The following is a 22,201-nucleotide window of genomic DNA, read 5'->3' as shown; positions in this document are numbered from 1 at the left end:
CCTTAAAGGACAACACAGTTTCATACTGTTTTACTTTGTCTATATGTGGCGGACCCTGCCACTTTTGTAGCTTCAAACAGAGTTTCTGGGACCTTATTTTCCTCTGAGGACAGCTTGTGTATTCAGTTATGGAACAGATAAATATTTCCAAGTATTAATACCTCATTAATATGGTAATTATTACAATTCTGAGTTTGTATTTATTGTCTAATACGACACAGTGCCTCTTTGAATATCAACAGCTAAACAGGCAAAAATCCATGTTTGAGTTTGTCATTGAAAGTTAAAACCATTCTAACTTTCCGAGCAGAGACGTGTGTGTTTCGACAGGACCATATTCTTACAGAATGACAAAGAAGTCAGCCGAGAGAGCAGCGTTTAAAATATTGTGCCGTTTTTATTTTTGTGTAAAAATCACACAGCTGCTAGTTGACTCTGCAGAGATACAGTACATCCATGCAGTTAAACATCTAGGATCCCACAGCCAAGAGAGAAGGAATTAAATAGAATATTCTTTCGCCGTTAGTCAGCAATTAATGCAAATTTACATATGAGTCCAAAAGTGTGTATCATATACAATATACAACACAGATCTGGGAGCAAATAGCATTCAAAATCCCATCAAAGACTTTTTTTTTTGTTATCGACTGATTGCTTCTGCCTGCCGTGGATTGCCTCGTGGGTTCGTGGGGTGGGGGGACGAAGGGGGGAGCTATTGTGCTAGCAAACATAAATCAATCCCACATCAATGTTTTTAATAGGGTTTTAAATGGTATTAGTTCCAGGTCTGGAAACAATATAACACACTCGCACGCACGCACACACACACATACACACACGTCCTCAACAGCAGAAAAAAGAAGGCGAGCCTTGATACAACAAGGAAGAGAGGTCAGTCAGCCACCGTGGAAACCTGAACGCCAGTCTGAGGGGGTGGGGGGGGAGTAAGGCAGATTCTTTGCACACACACAGGAAGCTCCAGGGACGAGACATTTATATTAAAAAAAAGAAGATATTTAACCCAACAAATCAAGAGAGACAGAATATTTTAGGGTACTGGCACAAAAAAAAAACCCTTACAGTTTCCAGGTTGTACTGAAGAAATAAAACTCGAGTGGTTCATTATTTTTTTTCTTCTTAAAGCATCTTCTTTTTTCTTTTTTTTTTAAATACACACGAAAGACAAGAACAACATGCAGGTTAAAAAGAAAGCAAAGAGGAACACGACAAGTTTATATATATATATATATAAAAAAAAAGAAAAGTAAAGAAAAACAAAAAGAAATAAGGAGTTCAAAGTGCAGTTGGGTCATTCAGGTCTCCCATTCTGTTGACTGGTCTCCGTTTAAGCTTCATCTACAACCACTTAAGGGTCGTATCTTGCAGATTTTTAGGGTGAAAGTGCCCTGATAAAACACTGATCTGGAGTTGACTTCCCTCTGGAGCCGGGCGAGGAGAGGAAGCGGACTGCTTGCCAGTACCAAAACAGAAAAAAGGCAAAAAATGAATCACAAACATACAGTAGATGGTGTGGTTTTTTTTGTTTTTTTTTGTGGAAGATCTAAGATACAAAAAAACAGAGTATACTGCTCACACAGTTGCTACTATCATAGTACAAACAGCTAAGTATAGTTGAAGATGTATCGTCCCGTACTTGCATAGTGCCGACTGCCCGATTGGAAAAAAACAGAACTCTCGTCTGCACCGTCAGGTTTGGATCTGTGCGCTCGCCGACCGGGAAATCACAGGAAAAACTTCTCCCGAAATCGACAACGCGATTCTTCATAAATGCCGCCTCCTGCAGTCAAGCAGCTGGAATATCTTCAAACCCCTTCAAGTGAATGTCTGTTTTGACTGAATGGTTTCGCATCCAGGTGAAAATTAAAGACTGGAAATAAATGCAGCAAACCAAAAGAAAACCTTTGAGGAGGGAAAAACACAGCCCAAGTCGAGGTGAGAGAGTTCAGTCATTTGGCATAAAGTTAAACCATTCAGTCACATCAATCCCCAAACACTGTGTAACACAGAGAAAGACGACGAAGCACATTCTTTCATTCACTGCATCGTGACAACACACACACACACACACACACACACACGTAGACTTCGAGGGGCAGTTAGAAGAGCGAGGTGAGTTCATGTCGCAGGATGAGTTTTAAAAAAAAAAAAAAAAGCCTTCACCATGATGATTTTTGCCATTAAAGGCCTCACACAAACACACATGCCACACAAGTCCTGTCCAGAAGTAGCCCAGTATATTTTAAGTCGAGGCCGACCACACCAAACTCCAGTCAAAAAAATGCCAATTTTACATTCCTGCCTTAATGGCACGCTTCGATTTCCTGGCGTAGACTTCCTTGCGTTTTCAAAGCTTCTAATATATGTTGTAGCATGACTCTGCTAACTATTTTTGAACAGATATTTTTTTGAAAATGGTGACATTCAGGAAAATGTCCAGTAGACAAAGCAGAAATTCCTGAAGTCCTGTTTCCAACTATTTTTGTGCGGCGTTCACAGCGGTAGAGAAGTATGCTTGCCAAATAAGTGAGACTGTGTTGACTTTTCTGTTCTTGTACAGATTAAAGAAACAAGAGACGTGTTAATTATTGAAGTTTAGAGGTGCAGGCAGGTAGGAACCAGGCTAGCAGTTTCCTCTTGCTTCCAGTCTTCATGCTAAGTTAATCGCAGACTCCATCTCTGTACTTTAAACACATGAGGCCAATAGACATCTTCTCATCCTTCTCTAAGGAAGAAAGTAAAGATGCACATTATCCCAAAATACTGAACTTTCTTTAAATCTACTAGTTTTCTAACAGGAGTTTGGTGTGGCTGAGTCTGTACCCACAGAGAGAATAAACATATTGGTGCTAGCCTCAAGTAAGTCACTAAACAGGAGCACAGATGCACAAACCATCACACACACACACACACACACACACACACACACACACACACACACACACACACACACACACACACACACACACACACACACACACACACACACACACACACACACACACACACACACACACACAATACACTCCGCCTTTCTTCTTCAGTCATTCAGAGAGTTATTTGACACCAGCAGTTTGTCTTCAGAGCGTCTTGTCCGCCACTCCTAACCACGCTGTCATCCTCACGTTCACCTCTCTTCAGAGAAAATTGAAAAGTGCCAGTTTGTAAAACCTCCCCTCGCTCCCGTCACCTCCTCCTCCTCAAGGTAAGACTCTCAGGTCCTTCCGGTTTATGATTAATACGTGTGAGATACGAGCGTTTTAACAGTTTTAACGGAGCGCCCTGCAGCAGGTCTGAGCCTCCAGGGAAAGCTGAGATGGTGGAAGGAAGGAGGGAGGGAGTGATGGAGGGTCACTGCGAGGGCCACAGCCTCGCTTCAGATGAAATACAGCCGAGGGTTTCCTCTTCACGTTGGTTAGAGGTGAGAGAAAGGTCGGAGCTGCTCCAGCTGGACTTCCAGGGATATCCTCTCTTCAAGCAGGTCCTGGAAAATTTAACATTATGAGTGACTTTTTTTTTTTCAAACCCCCAGAGGAGAAAAAGTCAGGGGGAAAAGATTAAAGAGTACGACCCGCCTACCTTCAGCTGTTGTTGCAGTTCGCTGTTAAGTCGTGCCAACACTGTGTTTGTCTCTTTGTTTCTTCTGATTGAAGCTTGAATCGCCTTTTTGTCTTTTCCTACTGACCTGAAAACACAAACACGCACACGTCTTGTAACACATGACCCAAGGGTAGTCTTAAATTCTCTTTTTAACCAACCAAGTTGTCTACCTGGGGATGGAGGGCTGAGTGGCCAGGACAGCAGCTATAACGTTTGATTTCTGTGGACCGTGTTGCTCATCCTCCGGTCGGAGCTCATCTTCAGACTTCAACCTTCGGCGTATAGGTTTCGGGGGAGGGGCGAGGGGACCGGACGAACCTTTGGCCTGATGGAAAAAACCAGGAGAAAATCAACAAAACATTAATTCAACTCCTTTTACTGTTCATGAGGAAGCATCTTTATGTTGCTTCTACAAAGTAAAGGTTTGTTATTATCAAATGTGTTTAGAGCTTATTGAACCATAAGTCAATTCATTGTTAGGCTGATCAACAGTAAATTCAGCAGAATGTTTTTTGATAATTGGTCTATTTGATACCTTTTAATTATCTAGTGACTCAATTTCTCTGAATTATTGGTTAGTTGTTTGGTCTAAAAATGACATTTCTAGACAAACATCAATCAACCTATCAATGATTGGCAGCCTTGGCTTATCTTGAGCTTTGTCACATTAATAAAAATCTTTATATTCTGACAAGTTATTACATGTTTCTAATATTGTTGAGTTGTGTGTTTAATTAAGTATGAACATCATGTATTCAGTTTATTTCGAAGTAGTATCTAGAAAAAGTTGACTCACAGAATTCACAGTAGCCGAGACTCTCTCGTCTGCTTGGCCATCGCTCTTCACTGTTCTTAAAGGGCCAGCTCCCTCTGACGGCTTCTCCACCTAGAGTCACAAAAAACACGTGATCAAAAACACGACAAGACCCGACAGTCTATGATGGTCCAGGTTTGATGTCACCATGAAATAAACTAAGATATCCTGTCGCTTGATGTCAAATGTTCATCACCTATGGATGTTGCCAGATTTCCTGTCAGTATTTGCTGAACAATTTCATCTGGATAAAAAAAAAAAGTGCTTCTGTTTTCTGAAGGTTTTTTTTTTTTGTTCAGAGTCAGCTGCTTAATGTTGTTGCTCAATGACTCTTGAGAGCTTTGAACACAGAATGGCATTTTCAATCAACCTACAGATGTAAATGTGCTTGTCTGAGAAGGATTTCAGGGGGAGAAAGGCAGAAACTCATCATTTACAATTAAACTACGCACACTACAGGAAACAACGCACCTGTCCAGGCTCACTGTGGATATCGACCTCTGGCAGGCTGGAGGGCTGTTCAGACGCAGCGAAGGCCTGAAACTGACTGAAGTCGGCAAAATTGGGTTGTTGGGGAATCTGTTGGGGGGAGGTGGTTGTGAGTACTGCTCCGCCTCCTGGAGCCCCCTCTGCCTCTGCACGATGCCCAGTGAGTGGTACTGAGGTCTAGAGAGAGAGGTGATGATGCAGTTAGACCTCATGTTTTGTTGCATGTCAGTGTCTGGCACATTGTTGCTGCTGTTAAGAGTTTATTTTGTCTGTCTCACCTGTGTGGGCAGAGGTCGAGGTGGCACAGCAGGTGGGTAAGCTATCGTGGAGGGTTGAGGTTGTCCTGGCGCAGTTGTGGCGGCGAAGGTGCGGTTCATGTCGAGAGATGAGGAGCGAGAGTGAGAGGGGTGGGGCCTGGGCGGAGGTGGAGGGGGGGCTACCACCTTCAGAGCCTCTGGAGACGTACCCGACTGAGACCTGAACACAAACAATCAGGCTGATGCCGTCCCTTCATGCTCACAAAACAACATTTGATATAAACGGATGAGTAAATTATTCATAAAAATAAACTCTTATTTATAGCCATATGAATGAAAGACATAACCACAGTTTTGTCTGACAAATGCCAACAATAACACTGACCTTTGTCTTGTGATTGGCTCCTGGTCTGAGGTGAAGGAGTCTGAGCTGCTGTAACCATCACCTTCAATGGTAGACACAACAAAATCCCATAAACATCACATCAACACAGTGACCCACAAACCAAAACAATGTGCAGTTCAAAACACAACGTTTTGAAGCGGGGTTTTGCCCGGCAGCCCATCCTTTACTCACCTACGGTGTTGGCGGCTACAAACTTCATGGAGGCAGGTAATTTGGCTTCTTCGGACAGTTCGGGGGGTTTAGCCAGCAGTGGACTGGTCGGGTGGTTGTGGTCTAAAGGTTTGACAAATAACAGGAATGACAGAAGTGTTAATTCTACTGCAGTTAATTACACGCAGTTCAGCACTCATTTTTCATCCCACAATAACCTCAGGAGAAGCTTCAGAAACTGCTGATAAGCCTGACCACAGCACGCTTCCACTGTCTGTTTATGAATAATGAAATCAAGACTGATTATGTTTAATCACATGTTTCTGTTTACACGTAACAAATGGCAGCCTCTCCGGTTGTAATTACCTCTCCCACACACCAAACTCAGCAAGGGACTCAACATTTAACGTGCGCTCGTATGTGCACCACTCAAATCGGACTGTTGCCAAAAAAATGCGATGGTGTGGGTCCTCTTGTAAGTTAGAACTGATAAGTGATTCACAGCTCACGTAACAGTTGATCAGCAGTGGAAAAGCAAATACAGAGGTTGTCTCACCACTGCCGGTCCTCTTGAGCTCCATCTCCTGCATGTGGATCTTACTGGGCGTCATCCGGATAGGCACCGGGTGGACGATGGCCGTGTCCTGAGGGATGGACAGAGGGAACGCGAGGTGAGACAGACGGATTTAGAAGGTTTCACAGAAGGAGACATGTTTGCAGACCACCACATTTTATTCACAGTTTACTTAGTCGGGCTTCGCCTCCATCTGTCAGTTGACTCTGTTTGCAACGCAACAGCTCTGCCTTGTTTATCAAATGCAAACAAAGTGAAGACTTGATTTTATTCACATCAAGAGTTTTCAGACTGGTGTTGCTGACCCACTTTCACGATTATCTTCTGTTATCAATTTGCAAGAAGACATCAATAACACTGACAACAATATTTCGTAACGACTTGAAATATCATTGTGATGTAAGATGAACCACAGGCCTCTGGAGGACAGTATTGAAGGCAACTTAGCACATTTACTTTATACAAGAACTACGTTAAACTTCAAATTCAAAGTTAAGTATTTCCGGTTTAATACTATCTCGTACCTTCACTGCACTTGAATCATTATTATTTTAGAAACTTTAAACGCACAGTATGTTGTTTCTGCCACTAGGGGGTCTCTTGATCTAAATAAAACCAAAAGACAACGATGGAATAGTTTTATGATGCTGTGCAGTGGCGTGGGATCATGGGAGTTTTCACTGTCAAATAACCACAACTGCCTGAGAGCAATAGAAAGTGTGGTAAACAATAAACTGGCTATTGGGGTAGTTCACTTCACTGACTTCCTCACTCTCTGACGCATGGCTTGAACTTACAGACTCCCTCAGTGTAGACAAACAGATACAAACACTTACTCGACCCCACAGCCATTGACTTCCTTCATACGCATGTTGGCCTACTTCTTGGATGATTTATGTAGATTTTTATTGTGCTGTTGCCATTGGAAAAGTTTTACTGATGTACTTTGATTGTAAAACTATGCTGACCATAGTTTATGCTTGTTTGTCTGGAGGATGTTCCTGCCATTGCTGTCGCTGGACACTTTGTGGAAAAATACAAAATAAAGTCCTGGTTGTTTTTAAGATATTTTGAAGAAATGTTACATATTTTATCTCCAAGTACATTATCCTTAGAAATATGTACTAGTATTTCTTTAACTCTGTACATGTCAACCCTCATAGCAAAATGTCTGACTGTGATATTTCATCAAAGTGCAGCTCATAGCCATTCCAAATTAAGTAAAAAAGAAAAAAAGGGGGGGGGGGGGGGTTTCAGGTTCTGCTCAGTGATTTCTGCTGCCCAGAATTTCAGCACGCTCAAAACCAATCTAAAAAAGATGCACACTCCTGCAAAAAGGACGATTATGCTAGTCGATACTGCACTGCACACCAGATTAATTGTGCAGAGCCAATTACTGCTACAAGGAAAAGAAAATCTGCTAGAGGGACAGAAAATAATTCAGGACAGACAGTTCAACAGTGCACACCACACACGACTTTTAAGTACTTCCAGCATTGACCATATCAGGAAAAAATGTATCTGTCACAATCTGCAGATGCACTAGTGATTGGTGGATGTCACTGTAGAAAAAAAGGTGATGTCCAATAGAAGCTAAGCCAGCCAAATCACAACACACTGACCACTGCTGACGCAGCAGACTGCACTTTGAAAGAACATCATGCACAGAGAGAGACAGAGAGATAGAGAGAGGTAGAGATAGATGAAGAGATATAGATAGACAGAGGGAGAGAGAGGGAGAGAGAGAGAAAGCAGAGAGATCGAGAGAGGGTTAATGTCTGTCCATTAATGGTGAAACCATGCATACTAAGTGATTGACTTACAGGGTCAGCTGGTGCAATGTTAGAGTCAAATTGGGTCAGAGTTTGTGAGCTGGAGGAGCGCTCGCTAAACGTCTCCCACTGCTGCAGGAGACAGACAGACAGTGAGAAAAAACATGTCAGTCAGCCAGTGCAGTGACATCACACATTTACATCATCAGCCTGACCCTCTGACGTGACGCCACACCACTCGACGCCGACAGACGACGTGGCGGCGCGACATCGTCAGCAGGCGCGGAGACAAAAAACAGACAACGCTGACTTTCAAACAGAACAGCAGGCTACCACCACAGTCCGAAGAGTGAGAGAAGGGGTGCTGAATTATCAGTAATTATGTCTGATGATGAAGAGGATGAAGAGGCAATCAAATCATGATGGATGGAGAAAGAAAAAAGCAACTTCATCTAATTGACCCTCATCAATTAATTATGATGAAACAAATGCACACAAGGCAAAAGCAAACAAACACAGAGCTCACGGTATGTGTGGAAATATGCTAAGTATTCATGTGTGTTGTGTGCATGTTGGAACCTCGCTGCTCTGGTTCATCTCGGGCCAGGCCTGGTTGAGTGAAGGCATGGAGGGAGATTTGTTGGGGGTGACCTCCACCGGGGAGCCCGAGTAGCCGACGTCAGCAGTCGGCTCTGGAACTTCTGAATACAACAGGTGAGACACAGGTTTTCATCTCGTCAATTCCAGCCAACCAATATATCAGTCGGGTTCCAAATGTTAAACTAAATGTAAGAGAGATACGAGGAATCTCATTTTCACAGGTACATTAAGGCGTTAATCTTGTGACAGTTGCATCAAATATTACTGTCAGTGATGTTATGCTTACTGACCAAAGGAACCAAAGGTGTGTGTCTTTAAAGTTTAGAAGTAAAGGTTGTTCATCAGTAAAACAAACCCTCAGAAATATAAACTTGATTATTATACAGGGTTGTCTTTACCCTTTCACCAGAAGGCTTAGGTGCAGCACCCAGGCCCACACTTTTGGGTTGGCTAAAGCTGTCTCAATTCTATGTTTGATCATATTAATCCAAAATTATGAAATTTTGAAATTCTATCAAAGGAGATAACTTAAATCCTGCACAAATGTAGGGAAAACATTGTAGGATAATCCATGGCTAAAAATATTTACATGGAGCTTGAAACCTCCAAAAGCAACAAATATTTGTGTTCCTCTCTTAAAAAGTACAATCCTCTTAATAATAAGTATTTTTTAAATGTTTTATTATCTATCAAAAGGACAATGAAAACAAACAGCATCTCCAACAGCAGCTGTGATTCAGGCTTTGCACACTGTAGTACAGTCACCTTACAGGTTTTGTGGGTCCTGAAGTCAGGAAATTAGGAGAAAGGGCACCAAAAACCGACAGAGAGAGGCTGCGTACCTGCTGAGTCATCCAGGTCAATCAGCTTTGGCATCAGGCTCTCTGGCAGCTTCTCAGGGAGGTCGTAGCCGTTCTTTCTGGCCACGACCAGGTGAAAGGCGGCACAAAACTCATCCAGAGTCAGAGCCCCGTCTTTATCGAAGTCTGACAGCTCCCTTTAAAACACACAGTAGACGTCGGTGAGTCTGACAGCCTGACAGGATGTGTCACAATGACAGCTGGGATGTTTCTCTAAATGGATCTGCTGCCTTTCAATCTGACTCTATCTTCCCCAGATCACTCAGGTAGATTTAATCTGCTCTTGCTATTTCAGATGTTGCTTCAGTTGCCTGTATGGACACACAGACCCAGTTCAAGAGCTGAACACAACATTTGGTGCTGAATACCGACCCAGAGCAAGTTGTGACAACCAAAATTAAGGCCTGCTCCTACGCAAATGTGCCTGTAACGGCTGACAGCTGGTTTTTATATGCAGTAATTAACTGAGCAATGATCCAGGAAAATGTTATTTCCCTTAAAAAAAAACAATGGCAGGTTATTAGATTGGGGTTTAGACGCTGAGACATGTTCTTTTTTAAAACTGTTTCAAGTAATTTATGTAAAAAGAAGCCAAAACTTTTCTTTCTACTGCTTCTTATTTATCAGAAAAGACTGAAGTTTCTACCACATACTGAAACGTGTGTGAAATAATTTAAATCACTTTGACTTCTAAATCCATGAAAGTTTTATCCTGCCCTAACCCATCGCATAGAAGAAGTGATTAACTTTTCAAACATCTACATGCTTCACAAAATAAACAGCAGAGACGATTATGTTGATGACTCACCAAATATGTGACAGCTCTAAAATCGGTAGTTTTGATTTGGTGAAGAACTCTTTTGCTGCTGAACCTTAAACACACAAACAAACAGGTGATTAAACAATCCACTTTCTAACAAGTCTTGTGTCGCGAGTGTTCGTGTGTCTGGATTTTCCTACCGGGTATGAAGCCGGTGAGGTCTGGCTGGATGGTTTTGAACTGGTTAATATAATACTGTCTCTGCTCGTCTGTGATCTTCCACGGATCATCGTAACCGCTGGACTGTCGCTGGATCTCATTGGTCGTTGCTGCTGAGGCCACTGTTCGTATCGTTGTGCTTTCCTGCGGGAAACCACGTGGGACATTCACAGAAAATGATAAGAGAGCAGCACCGATTAAAAGGCACACATGCAATCTCGTACATAATCAAGCAGAGCAGGTGCAAATACAAGTTATGTTTATTTAAGTATGGTTACTTCAGTGGCTACATGTGCTGATATTGGCCTATTACAGATATACTGGTGATGGCTTATACGTTGTCGATAAGAGCCGATATGAACACTTTTTTTAAACACTAAAATGCAGAAAAGATGCTTAGAGTCATTCATAATTATTAAACTCCAAGTGCATTGTTTCAGTGAACTGATGTAATTTAGGACAAAGACTAAAAATAGTGTCCCTTTGTAATAACTTTGTGGCAAGTATTTCATAAATTCATTTGAGGAATCATTTAAACTAAATAGAAAAATAAATTATGATATTCTGGGAATCTGGCCTAGTGGCATGCTGGCAAACTCTTCTAAATCTCTTCTTAATACTACATACTTATGTAATGGCTTTTTCTTAACTGGTGGTATTTGTTGTAATTTTGAAATTATTTTGTTTTTACTGTAAAGGAGCTTTGTTTAGGCATGTGATAAATTACTATCATCATCATCATCATCATCATTACCTTTAAAGTGGGACAGACAGAAGCATATTATAATGTTGTTTAGCTCGGAATTACAATTACTGTTGTTGAAGAAGCTCAAACTTAGCGTGATGTTGGTGTACAACAAGGCTCAGGATACAGAGGCCTTTTTTTTGCTTTTCCTGTGTGATCTCATTCAAGTTATTCAAGCATGTATTTAAGTATCTTGCTCTGCTGGAAGATAATGAAGCACTGATATGAACTGTTGACTCTTGTTTTACGCATGACTGTAGCTAGGAAGATATGTCACGTTTTATGCTTGCAATGTGTGATGCAGCATTTTCATCTGATTAAAGAGGTCCACCATGTGACAATAATGATTAACTGTTGTCAGCGTGGGTCTGCTTTCCGATGGAAGAATTCAAAGCCACGTTGCTGCATCAGCAGGTGAGACGCACAAAATATAATTGTAATTTATCAGAGGATCAATCAGTAGGTCTGAGGAGCTCCAACACACAGACACTGACAGAAGCGGCCCTACCTGGACTGATGAGGGATGCATTGCTGGGAGCGCGCTGGATGGCGGGGTGTCTGCCGTGAAACTGACCCAACTTTCCTGACTTGGAGGAGGAGGCGAGTGGGACGACCACATTCCCTCAACGGGCACAGGACCTGGAGGGAGGAGGAGAGTGAACGTACAGTGACGACAATTATTTACAATTACATAAACTGTTAAGCATTATTAGGATTAGAGCAGTGAATAACAGTTATTTTCTCAACAAATCGACTTATCATTTTGTTGATAAAAGGTCCCCAAAAAGTGAAGAATGCCAGTTAAACAGGGTCCAAAGTGATTTATTTCTGTGGACTGTTTATGAGACCAGCAGCCTAAAACCCAAAGATGTTCAGTTTATTATCAAACTCTGATGTTTGAGAGCTGGAATCAGTACTTTGCTTGAAAAATAACGACAACCGATATCAAAACAGCTACTGATTCATTTCTCTCCATCGACTGATCAATGTACCTTTGCAGCTCAACAAAGGATTCATGTTCTTTTTTTAATATTTCAACTTTATTTTGTGCTGATGAAAGCACAGCACAGATGAAGTGACATCCTCCCTTTTCCCATAATGACTAACAGCCGTAACTGCCGTTCTAAGCAAACATCATTTATGAAGAAGCTGCAAACACCAGGAAGTAACGCAAACACAACCGACTACAATCTGCTCCATGCTAACTCCGTCTGACCAAACTCACAACTACTATCAACTTTTCTGTGTAGTCTGTCACATTTTTGTTCATTACTGTTGTCGTCATCATCACCGGCAAACAACAAGTGAAACTCTGCCTCGTCATTACTACAGCCGAGGTGTTTTCATCTAATAGGAATTAATGCAGATCAGCGAACCAGAATAATTTAATCTAGTGGTTGTTTTCTCAACAAAGGTCACAGTGAAACATTCTGAAGGTCTCGTATAAAACTAAGCAACAGAGAGAAAAGCAGGAGATATGAGACACTGGAAGAATTTGGGCTTTTGTTGTCTTTAAAGAAACGATTCAAACGGATTGAATGTCGATTGATTGCTGCAGCTCCACTTTAACCCAAGATACATGTTTGGCTGAGCAATATGGACTTAAACTAATACATCTTTAAATATATTGCAATACAATGTATAGATATAATATTTTGAAACCTCCTCAGATTTTGCAAACATTTTTATACTTCTGTCTTTAAATGTTATCACTAGGAGCTCACTGCTTATCATGTGAAACACCAAGAGCAGCGTTTCCACTCCACCACCACAGCACTAATATTAATAATACAAAAATAATAAAATCAAAATAAGAAATCAAAACATGTCGGAAATTGACCATCCGATCCACTTCCTTAATATATATACACATTAATTGTAATGAGCAACGCATTTGTTAGTCTACCCATGAAAACTGAATCCAACCCCCTCTCTCTCCGAATGACAGGAAGAGGGAGTGAGTCGGCGCGTCGATGGGGACGAGAGGTTACACAAGATCAGATTGTCATAGTTCAGAAAAATGTAACGTAGTAACGACACAGCAGTTCACACAGGAGAGGTAGCCTACACAAGCTGGACCTACCAATGCACATAGATCAGAATCAGAATTGTCGAGTAATACTGATCTTAGTTTGACATCATACAAAAACTCCATCTCTCGTTCACAGGAGCGCCGAATTCTCTAATGAAAATGTTAGTATGGGGCCCAAGGATGACAGCTGATACGTTGACAAACTATCAACACATATGAGAACAAGTAGAACAGTCTGGTAAGTTCAGAAAATGACATCACTTCACTGCAATGCAGCCTTTCAAACCAGGAAAAGACATATCATATGCCGGCACCATGCTACCATGTCAACTAAATCATACCTGCTTGTGGTTCTCTGAACTGCGTCCACACAACTCCGGTTGCAGCCACCACCGGCTGCCTTTCTGCGTTTCCTCCGCTGTGCTGCCGCTTGTGTTTCCTCCACGAGGGAGGGGAGGTGGGGGGAGACTGGTGAGGGGAGACCACCGGGGATGTCGGCTCGGGCTGGAAACACGTGTAAATACAATCAAACACATGGAATACGTATTCAATAAACAACTGCAGATTTAACGACAGTGTTTCATGGCATGCAATCTTTTCAAATCTTAGCGTGACAACGAAGAAGCAGAAGCGTGCAGAAGTCAAATTATGGTTTGGCATGTTCTGGGTTCAGATCTTATCTTAAAAACTAAAAGATTTCCGGCTTCAATCTGCCACATCCAAGCCAAGTGCAGGCCAATACATATAACTTCAAAGCTTTTTATCTGTTCATCACAGATATGGCATGTTCAAGCAACCAGTGAATGAACATTTCACAACAGATGCAAACAGATATGTGTCGAGGAAAGAGGTCTACATAATTGACAGGCAACGCACTGCTGACGGGGAGTCAGCAGCAGGAAACGAGAGAGAGCAGTTTAAGCTACAAGTATTCAAACATGCATGAGAAAAAAAATCAGCATTCAAGTGACATATTTCGAGTAACTACTTGGTTTAGCTGGAGGAGGAAATTAAATGCAAGTAGCATAATAAAATGATAAGATTATATAATAAAAAACACATTTAAAAGAAAGCATCTTTTCCCTTTAAACCCTAAGCCAAACCCAATATCGCCAAAGCAGATGATATAAAACACAAAAAAAATCTAAAAATCTATTAAACTAAGTGTCTAACCTTACTAACCTGAGGCTCTATGCTGGGTGCCAGGGGCTGGATGACCTCGTGGACAGGAAGTGAAGTGGATGATGGGGGACCTTTCTTGTTTGGGTGACCCCTGCCTGGTGGTCGGGGTATTACTGCAGTGGCAGAGGCGGGGTACAACCCCTGACTGTCTGTGTCCTGGTACAACGCCGCGTGCCTCGCCTCCGCCTCGTTCTTCCCCACCACGAACCTGGGCAGCGGCAGGTCCTTGACTGGCGAGACAGCAAACCAGTCACGGGATTAGAGGACAGATTTGCTTCATATTGATTTCCAGCTGCTTTGATATCCAAAATCGGTGCCCAATGACTAAACTTGTCAGATGAGTTTTTCTAGTGTAGCCACTTTCCTTTACTATGCCACGCTTGCCTCCATTTCCATTACTCACTGCCTACATTTCCCAGAATGCCTCAATAAGGAACACAAACTCACTGCAATCAGCTACAGTTTATAGTTGTTTACAGAGAGAGAGAGAGAGAGTGACAGCTGTACAATGAGAACAACAGTTTGACAGTATCCCTTTCAGCGAGAGTCAGGCTGCTTCCTCAAAATAAAACACGCACTGACTGCTGGTCTGCTGAATATTCTGTGGTTGCAGTAAATGGCCTGTTTGTCTCCTATACAGTGGGTTTGTATGAAGTTAATAGTCTGAACAAAATGGCAAAGATCGAGAACTTCCTGCGCCACAGGTCTTCTGACAAAACCTGACAATTATACTGTTAGAGAAGTCTTGTTTGTGAGGCACTTCTTTAAGCAAATGCTACGAAGAAATGATAAAAATCTAAATAAGACAGAAATTATCAAAACAGCAATATGACAAAGAAATCTCATCCGTAAAGCGTTTAAAGCATCACCAGAGGATGCTCCCTGGAAGTGCTGTGCTCATCTCCTGATTTAACGCTCGCTGAGCTGGCACGGAAGAAAACGAGGTGCATGTTTTATTGGATTGTCATAATTAGCCATAAGCGAGCCGGGGTGTAAGCTGGCAGATACGGAACCCACTGCAGTGTATACGGCTTTGTTTATGCTGACATTGATGTAAAAACTGACCTGACTGCAAACTACTTCAATAATGGAAAATCCTCCCTTTCCCTTTTTTTTCAGCGAAAATGCAAAATAGTTTCTTGTTCCAGCATCTCAAATATGAAGATTTGATGCTAGTCTTTGCCGCAAATACTGGCAGGTCAAATATGTTTCTGTTTTGGACAACAACAACAACAAAAAAAGGGATTTATGGTTGTTACATTCCACTAATATAATAGCAATTAACAATATTTGCACAATAATGATGAAAATATGATTAACATAGCACTGAAACATACTTATATCACTTGACCTTGTGTTTTGTAAAGAAAGAATATTGTGCCACCGGAGATAGGTGTGCAAACTGGACGTGTTGAATATATTTCCACAGGTCCGGTTTAACTTGTTTGAGCGGGAATACCATGGATAAGCCGGGCTGTCAGCCATGATGACAGGTTTAGGATTTTGGAATGACTGAAAAGATGCAGTCTCCACCCTGTTTGTGGTAATTCAAAGTACTCTGGAAATCTATGCAGGCGAGCTAGACAGCCGTTAATAATAATAATAATAATAATAATAACAATGATAATAATAGATATTCACCATAATCATCTGAAGTGTTCAACTTAACTCAAATCCTTCCCTTCAGAGTGAAAAGACCTCAGAAGCTAAATTTTAAAAAAATCCAATGTGTGGTTTCCAAATAGAGCTGACTGCATGTCACAGAAAACCCAGGACCAACATGTGTTGCTGACAGTCATCTAAAAGCACCTCAAGCAACCAAAGCAACAATCTACTTATATCCTGCTTGTCAAATGTTTTCTGAACTCACTATTCACCTTGGGAAGCTTTATCTCCTGCTGGTTTAAGTAAATACCTTTCTTTGCAATATCGCAGCATGACCGAGGTGACTGTCTGATAGCACATAGTAGACAAACATTTTAACTCGCCGCATCAGGTAACTTCTGGGAATTACCTTTGAAGGTGCACTATGTAGTTTTTGGGAAGCAATTTCAAACAGACTGACTCTTTTATGCCTCCAAAACTAAATACACATGACATTAAACATTGTTTTCATGACAACAGCTTGTTTACTCAGTTATGGAAAAAAATTAACGTTTCTCAGTTTGCATTATTGCCTCATTAGTATTGTAAATATTACAATCATGAGTTTGAATTTCTTCTCCAAAACTACACAGTGCTCCTTTTTAAGTTACAAACACCCCAAATTTAACACAAGCGTCCCCTTGAAACACGATGTCCTGTTGCTATGAGGAAGTGGCCCCTCTGTGCTTCCTTCTATGTTTTAAAATCAAATTATGAAATCATTACAGCAACTTCATGTTGCAATATTTCATGCAGCGGGTGGATGTGATATCATGGGGCTTTGAGAGGAGTCACGCCAAAGACAAACAGAAAAATGCAGTTTTGCAGTTAAACCCTCGAGCGCTGCGACGACAGACTCTATTTAGTCGAGATAAATAGAAAGCGAGGAGAAACAGCACTTACTGTCAGCCACCTGATTCCACAAATGATGAGCTGCCGCCACCGACCGTGCAGAACAGCGGGCATAACATGAATCTAATCATTTCTGATAGCGTCACCATATATCATATTTTTTGTATAAACTGTATTTGCCATTCGAACACATAGTGAGAAACTTAAGGTTCAGCTTCCTGCTCAGGGACACTTCGACATGTAGGTAGAAGGACGCCAGAATCAAACCACCAACTTCAGTGTATGGCTACCCCTCTCTTCGTACCACAGGAAAAACTGTGATTGATTTATTTTAACATGCATGTTTTAAATATCTAACTAGGGATGCAACGATTATACATTTGATGGCAAATAAAAAACACCAAACTTGACAATTGACAACAACAGTATGGATGTATGTGCATCTTTAGTTATTTTAGATCTAAATGTCAAGTCAAACTGCAGTTTTAGCAGAAATTAACCAGTTAAATGGGTAACAACTCTTTTGTGGGTGCTCTGCCCTTGAGGAGATTACATGCTGTTTTGGTGAGCCTGAATTTCTAAACAGTCGAATGCTCCTTTTCATGCTTTGTGTCTTTTAGTTTACACCGCAGTTTTTCTAAGAGTAGAAAAGAAGCACTCGGTGGAGCTGAGCCTTTACAGCAACATTTTAATTACTGGTTAATAGTCAAACCGTTTCACTGCTGGATCCCTGCATCTAGCACAGAGAATAGAAGCATTCTGCTGACTGCCTTCTCCTTTTCTATACTGCCACTTGCGTCCTGTCACATGACCTCTTCAAATTCACTATGGCTTCTAAAATAGATCTAGTTTTTGGTCAGCCTGGAGAAGACAGAAGTCCAGTGTCAGAGAACCTGATTGTTCTTTCCGGTGTGGGATGGGGGGTTTCAGAACGGTGGACTCACCCGAGTTGAGGCTCTCCACCCTCAGGGGCAGACCGGACTGGGCGATGGCGATGAGCTTCAGCGCGATGTAGAACTGGCTCCGCCCGAAGTGACCCAGCCGAGTGGCTCCACACAGCTCTGTGATCTAAACCCCCACCACACACACACAAACACACAAAGGACAAGGGAGAACAGTTAACAACATTGTACTCATGTGAAACTCTGATGCTGAAGAGAAGAGAAGAAGAAGCTCCCTCTGACAATTTATAACTGGCAGAAGACAATATAACTAGCATCTTAGAGTTGACATACACACTTGCTATATTGTACTTAAGTTCTACTGAAATTTAGTTCAGGGTGCGATACTGAACATTGTCATTTGGAACGGTGCACCTGAAATGTGAGATTACTGCAAATTGTTGGACAAAAACGGTGACAACTGCAACAACTGTGTTACAACTGTATTCCCATTTATAATCATTGACATAACTGTGTTAAGAAATCAAACGAAAAATGCATTATTGGAGGCACCTAAATTAAAAAGTTAGGCCCACCAGTGCAGCCAATGTACAAAGCTGATCTGGAGCCCTGCAGTTCACCTCCTATACTTCGCAAAAACAGCCCAAGTGACAGTTGTATTTACTCTGTTCATTCATTGGCAGATGTTCAATAGGTCTCGCCATTACTAAGCCTGATTATCACATATTTTGTTGCACTTTACGTCATGCCGAGCAGGCTTTGTCCCAATATGGTACACAGGCAGCAAAACAGAAACAAGATGTTTAAAATGGCCACAGAGACACACGCACGTCGCGCCGATACAGCGATCTTCGGTGGCCGATTAACACCCACAACATCAGGCCGACTCCTCAAGTGCGAGTCCTTTCAGTGCCGAGAGTCGCCACAGCTGACTGATCCCTTTCTCGCTGACAAAGGACTTATTCTGAGTGTGTGTGGATACAAAGCAGCCTGTTACAACAAGACACTGTAGCCGTGGATGTGTCTCACAGCCCCGCCACAGTGAGTGCACATTTTTCCAGGATTGCCACACTGCCTATTTCTTCAGCTCCTCTTGTTGACCTTGAAAAAAAAAAAAAAGATTCTGACTCAGACAAAACACTTGGCCTGCCCAGAGATCTGGAGTCACCAACATTGGGCTGCTAGTCATAAGTCAGAGTTAACAGAGCAGAGCAGAGGGAGAGAGTCTGGATGGTGTGACCATCACATGAATTCTATAATCCAACAAGAGGCAAGTGTTGATGCACATGTACGAGCTCTGTGTTGAAGGCTGGACTGTGGTACTGGATGACACACACCACCCCCCACCCCCAAGTCCTGTACTGCCCAGACAGTCTGGGCTAGGGTGACAACTTTTATATATCACGTTGACGTGTGGACCCTGTGACATTGTGTCTGCCTTTTCCACCGTGTCAGCTCAACCCAGAGGCGAACAAAATGACAGATTTTAATGGGAGTGGGGGAGACAGGAAACAGTGGGCAGCAATGTGAGGCAAAGGGCTGCTGAGGACATGATCTGCTCCAATGTTATGGCGCTGTGACACATGCCCACGAAAAAAGACCCTCAAAAAAAAAGGGCGGGGGGGGCAGACAAACAAGCATGTGCTTCATGTTTCAGATGTTCATGTGTGCCGAATTCCACAGCTAATGTTAACTGTGCCACTTGTCTGCCCACTCTCACTCTGGCTATGGCTAACATTAGCCAGAAGAAGGTGTGTCTCTTTTTGCTGCGCAGCGTTGCTAACCACCCAGGCTAGCCAACTATAGCTTCACTTGGATGACAGGTCAGCTCTGACAGCCAGGCAAGTCAGTGAAATGTAGAAATGACGGGGCTTCGCTTCGGGGCCAGCCTCACGGGTCTGGTGGTAACACTTTAAAAAGCTTGGCACCCGCTAACGCTAGCTTACCTGCAGGACAACTTCGCTGGGTAGCTGGGCCGCCCGGAAAAGGTCAAGAACTCTCCCATTGGAAGCCACTTTTTTGGTGTTGTCCGTGTCGCAGTAAACGAACAAATCCGAGTAATATTTCTGCTCGTTATCGGTCAACGTTAGACTTTCCATCGTAGTGCCAATCGGACCTGAAAAGCAGACTACTTGGCTGTTGATTAGCCCCTTAGCCAATGGCTGGGGCAGGATCCAAAAAATGGGCGAGACTTCAGGATCCCAACTTAGCTAGGGTTGCTGTACTAGCTAACGTTTGAGGGTTAGCTGTAATAATGTTCACAACGCGCCGTGTCGACTTGTTGTCGCCCGATCCCACTCTCGGTATAAACCCCTAACACTGTCCGCTATCAAAGAGAGCCGATCACCATTCAAAGATCCAAACCAGGAGTGCCTTCATGCAGTTAATCACTTAGTTAACTTGTTGGGCCAGTCAAGCCAAGTAGCCAACAGCTGGCTAGTGGTACGGCGAGCTAACAGCTACCTTGAATCAAAGTCAGTGGCACCAACGTTAAGCTAACTAGCAAGTCGCAAAGTGTCTCCACTTCCTCAGCCCGGGCGTTTACCGCGTTAGTCTCACGTTATAGCACTTCTTCTCCCTGTAATCCGTTGTGGGATGCTGTTTCTGCGTTTCGCTAGAGACAAATTCCTCTGCGGGGCCGTTAGAAGTAAAGTTTCATGGTCTTTGGGTTCCTTCCTCTAGTAATCTTAGCCGCCATTCCTACCGCCAGTGTCAAGCCACTCGGAGCGAAAGTGAGACTTCCGGTAGGGTTCTTCAAATTAAAACACCTCTTCAACTTGTCATCCTGGAATTTTCTTTTTTACCCTAACTCAAGTCCCCCGAGCTATACTATGATATATATGATCAGCAATCTTGCAGAGTGGTGCACATAAAAAAATCTCCTGGTCAATGTCAGCAAACCCAAGGAGCTGATTGTTGGTTTTAGAAAGTAAAGGAGGCAAAGACACACACACACACACACACACACACACACACACACACACACACACACACACACACACACACATCTACATCGGTGGAGCTGCAACTGAGCAGGTGAACACTCACAGGTTCCTTTGAATAACCATAACCAGAGAACCTATTTTGGTCATCACACATCACCATCCTGGTTGGAAAAAAAAATCCCAGCCCCTGAAAAAAAAAAAAGCCCCTGAACTCATCATCAACAAAAAAAACCACTCCCCACTCCACAAAATAGAATAGCAGAACTCAAGGACTCGTTTTTGTGGTGACACTATCATTATCACTATCATTATTGTGAATTCTTCAGGGCACGATAACCTTGAAATGAAAATCGGACATAGCAAAAGCCCCAGGTTATGTATTTGTACCCGTCTTGTCTGAGCTTGTCAAAATGAATTGAATAGCCATGACAAAGACACGTCCCTCTCCCAGAGAGCTCCCTAGTGGGTCAACCCGTCCATAGTTGTAACGGGATATAGGCCAAGGTTATGGTTGCATACTCCCAAATCCATCTGTGTTTAAGTTGTCACCAGTCAAAGTTGTATTTCAGAATACAAAAACTCCTCACATTGCACAGACAGATGGAGGAAAATTAGGTTAATGGAGCCCCCTGGCAAGGTAATCCAACAGGGAGGGTCATATTGTTATTTATAGATAAAAAATACTAATAATGATGCATTTTGTGTCTTTAAATACAGTCTTGTCAGCCTAAAATGGGTCAACATCCAATTTTTTAGTTACTTCTTTAAATAAAGATTCTTTGGATGAGGGTGTTTGTAAGATGTTTACATCAATCAAAAGAGCAAAAGAAAAATGTAATCCAATCAAATCATTACCCCGAAATATTAAATCCAAATAAACAAACTATAAATACAATTCAAATGCAGCAAAAGCTTTTAAATGCATCACTAAATCTATCCTCCAACATTTATCCAGTTACACATAGCTGCTGCTTTTGTTCTGAAGACACACTCACCACACTTCCGGTCCCACCGTCACGTATTTTAAGGCTAGCTTTACGTCTCGCGACGTCACAGGGCTACCGTCCGAGTCAGCGCGAGCTTGCTTGGCCTGCAGGGACCCGGATGAGGGATTTCAAAATAAAAGCTTCGCAAACACAAGATGGGACAGGTTAGCCTACTGCACTGTAGAACACAGCCGGTGATTGGCTGTATTTTTCTGACGCTAGCCTCTGTCTGTCTCAATGATGTCTTCAAGAGTTTAAATCAATACACTTTTAATTCTGTTTTTGTAACGTTTAGCTTTATTTTATACTTTTATTATCTTTGCACAACAATACACTCTGGTTGCCATTATTTCTGTAATTATTTGTGTCTCATGTACATACATAGTATATATAC

General features: G+C 42.3%; 1 protein-coding gene across 2 annotated transcripts; it reads right to left on the bottom strand.

The window, feature by feature from the left end:
- Positions 1-372: 372 nt before the first annotated feature.
- On the bottom strand, positions 373-20,607 carry reps1 (RALBP1 associated Eps domain containing 1). Of its 2 annotated transcripts, XM_037086337.1 has the most exons (19): positions 19,823-20,607; positions 17,919-18,042; positions 14,479-14,708; positions 13,638-13,800; positions 11,773-11,903; positions 10,501-10,663; positions 10,349-10,412; positions 9,523-9,677; positions 8,660-8,781; positions 8,132-8,212; positions 6,291-6,378; positions 5,756-5,857; positions 5,564-5,624; positions 5,200-5,398; positions 4,904-5,098; positions 4,415-4,504; positions 3,789-3,943; positions 3,598-3,703; positions 373-3,502 (listed from the first exon to the last, which is right to left on the bottom strand). In XM_037086337.1, the coding sequence occupies exons 1-19, from the start codon at positions 19,973-19,975 to the stop codon at positions 3,434-3,436; spliced, it is 2,451 nt and encodes an 816-aa protein (XP_036942232.1). In that variant the 5' UTR covers positions 19,976-20,607; the 3' UTR covers positions 373-3,433. The 2 variants fall into 2 exon arrangements, with proteins under 2 accessions (XP_036942232.1, XP_036942233.1); XM_037086338.1 differs by lacking the exon at positions 8,132-8,212.
- Positions 20,608-22,201: the final 1,594 nt, after the last annotated feature.

Source organism: Acanthopagrus latus, chromosome 22, assembly GCF_904848185.1.
Source record: "Acanthopagrus latus isolate v.2019 chromosome 22, fAcaLat1.1, whole genome shotgun sequence".
NCBI classification, from domain to species: Eukaryota; Metazoa; Chordata; class Actinopteri; order Spariformes; family Sparidae; genus Acanthopagrus; species Acanthopagrus latus.
The sequence above is the reverse complement of the archived record's forward strand: the minus strand, read 5'-3'. Positions and strand labels throughout refer to the sequence as shown.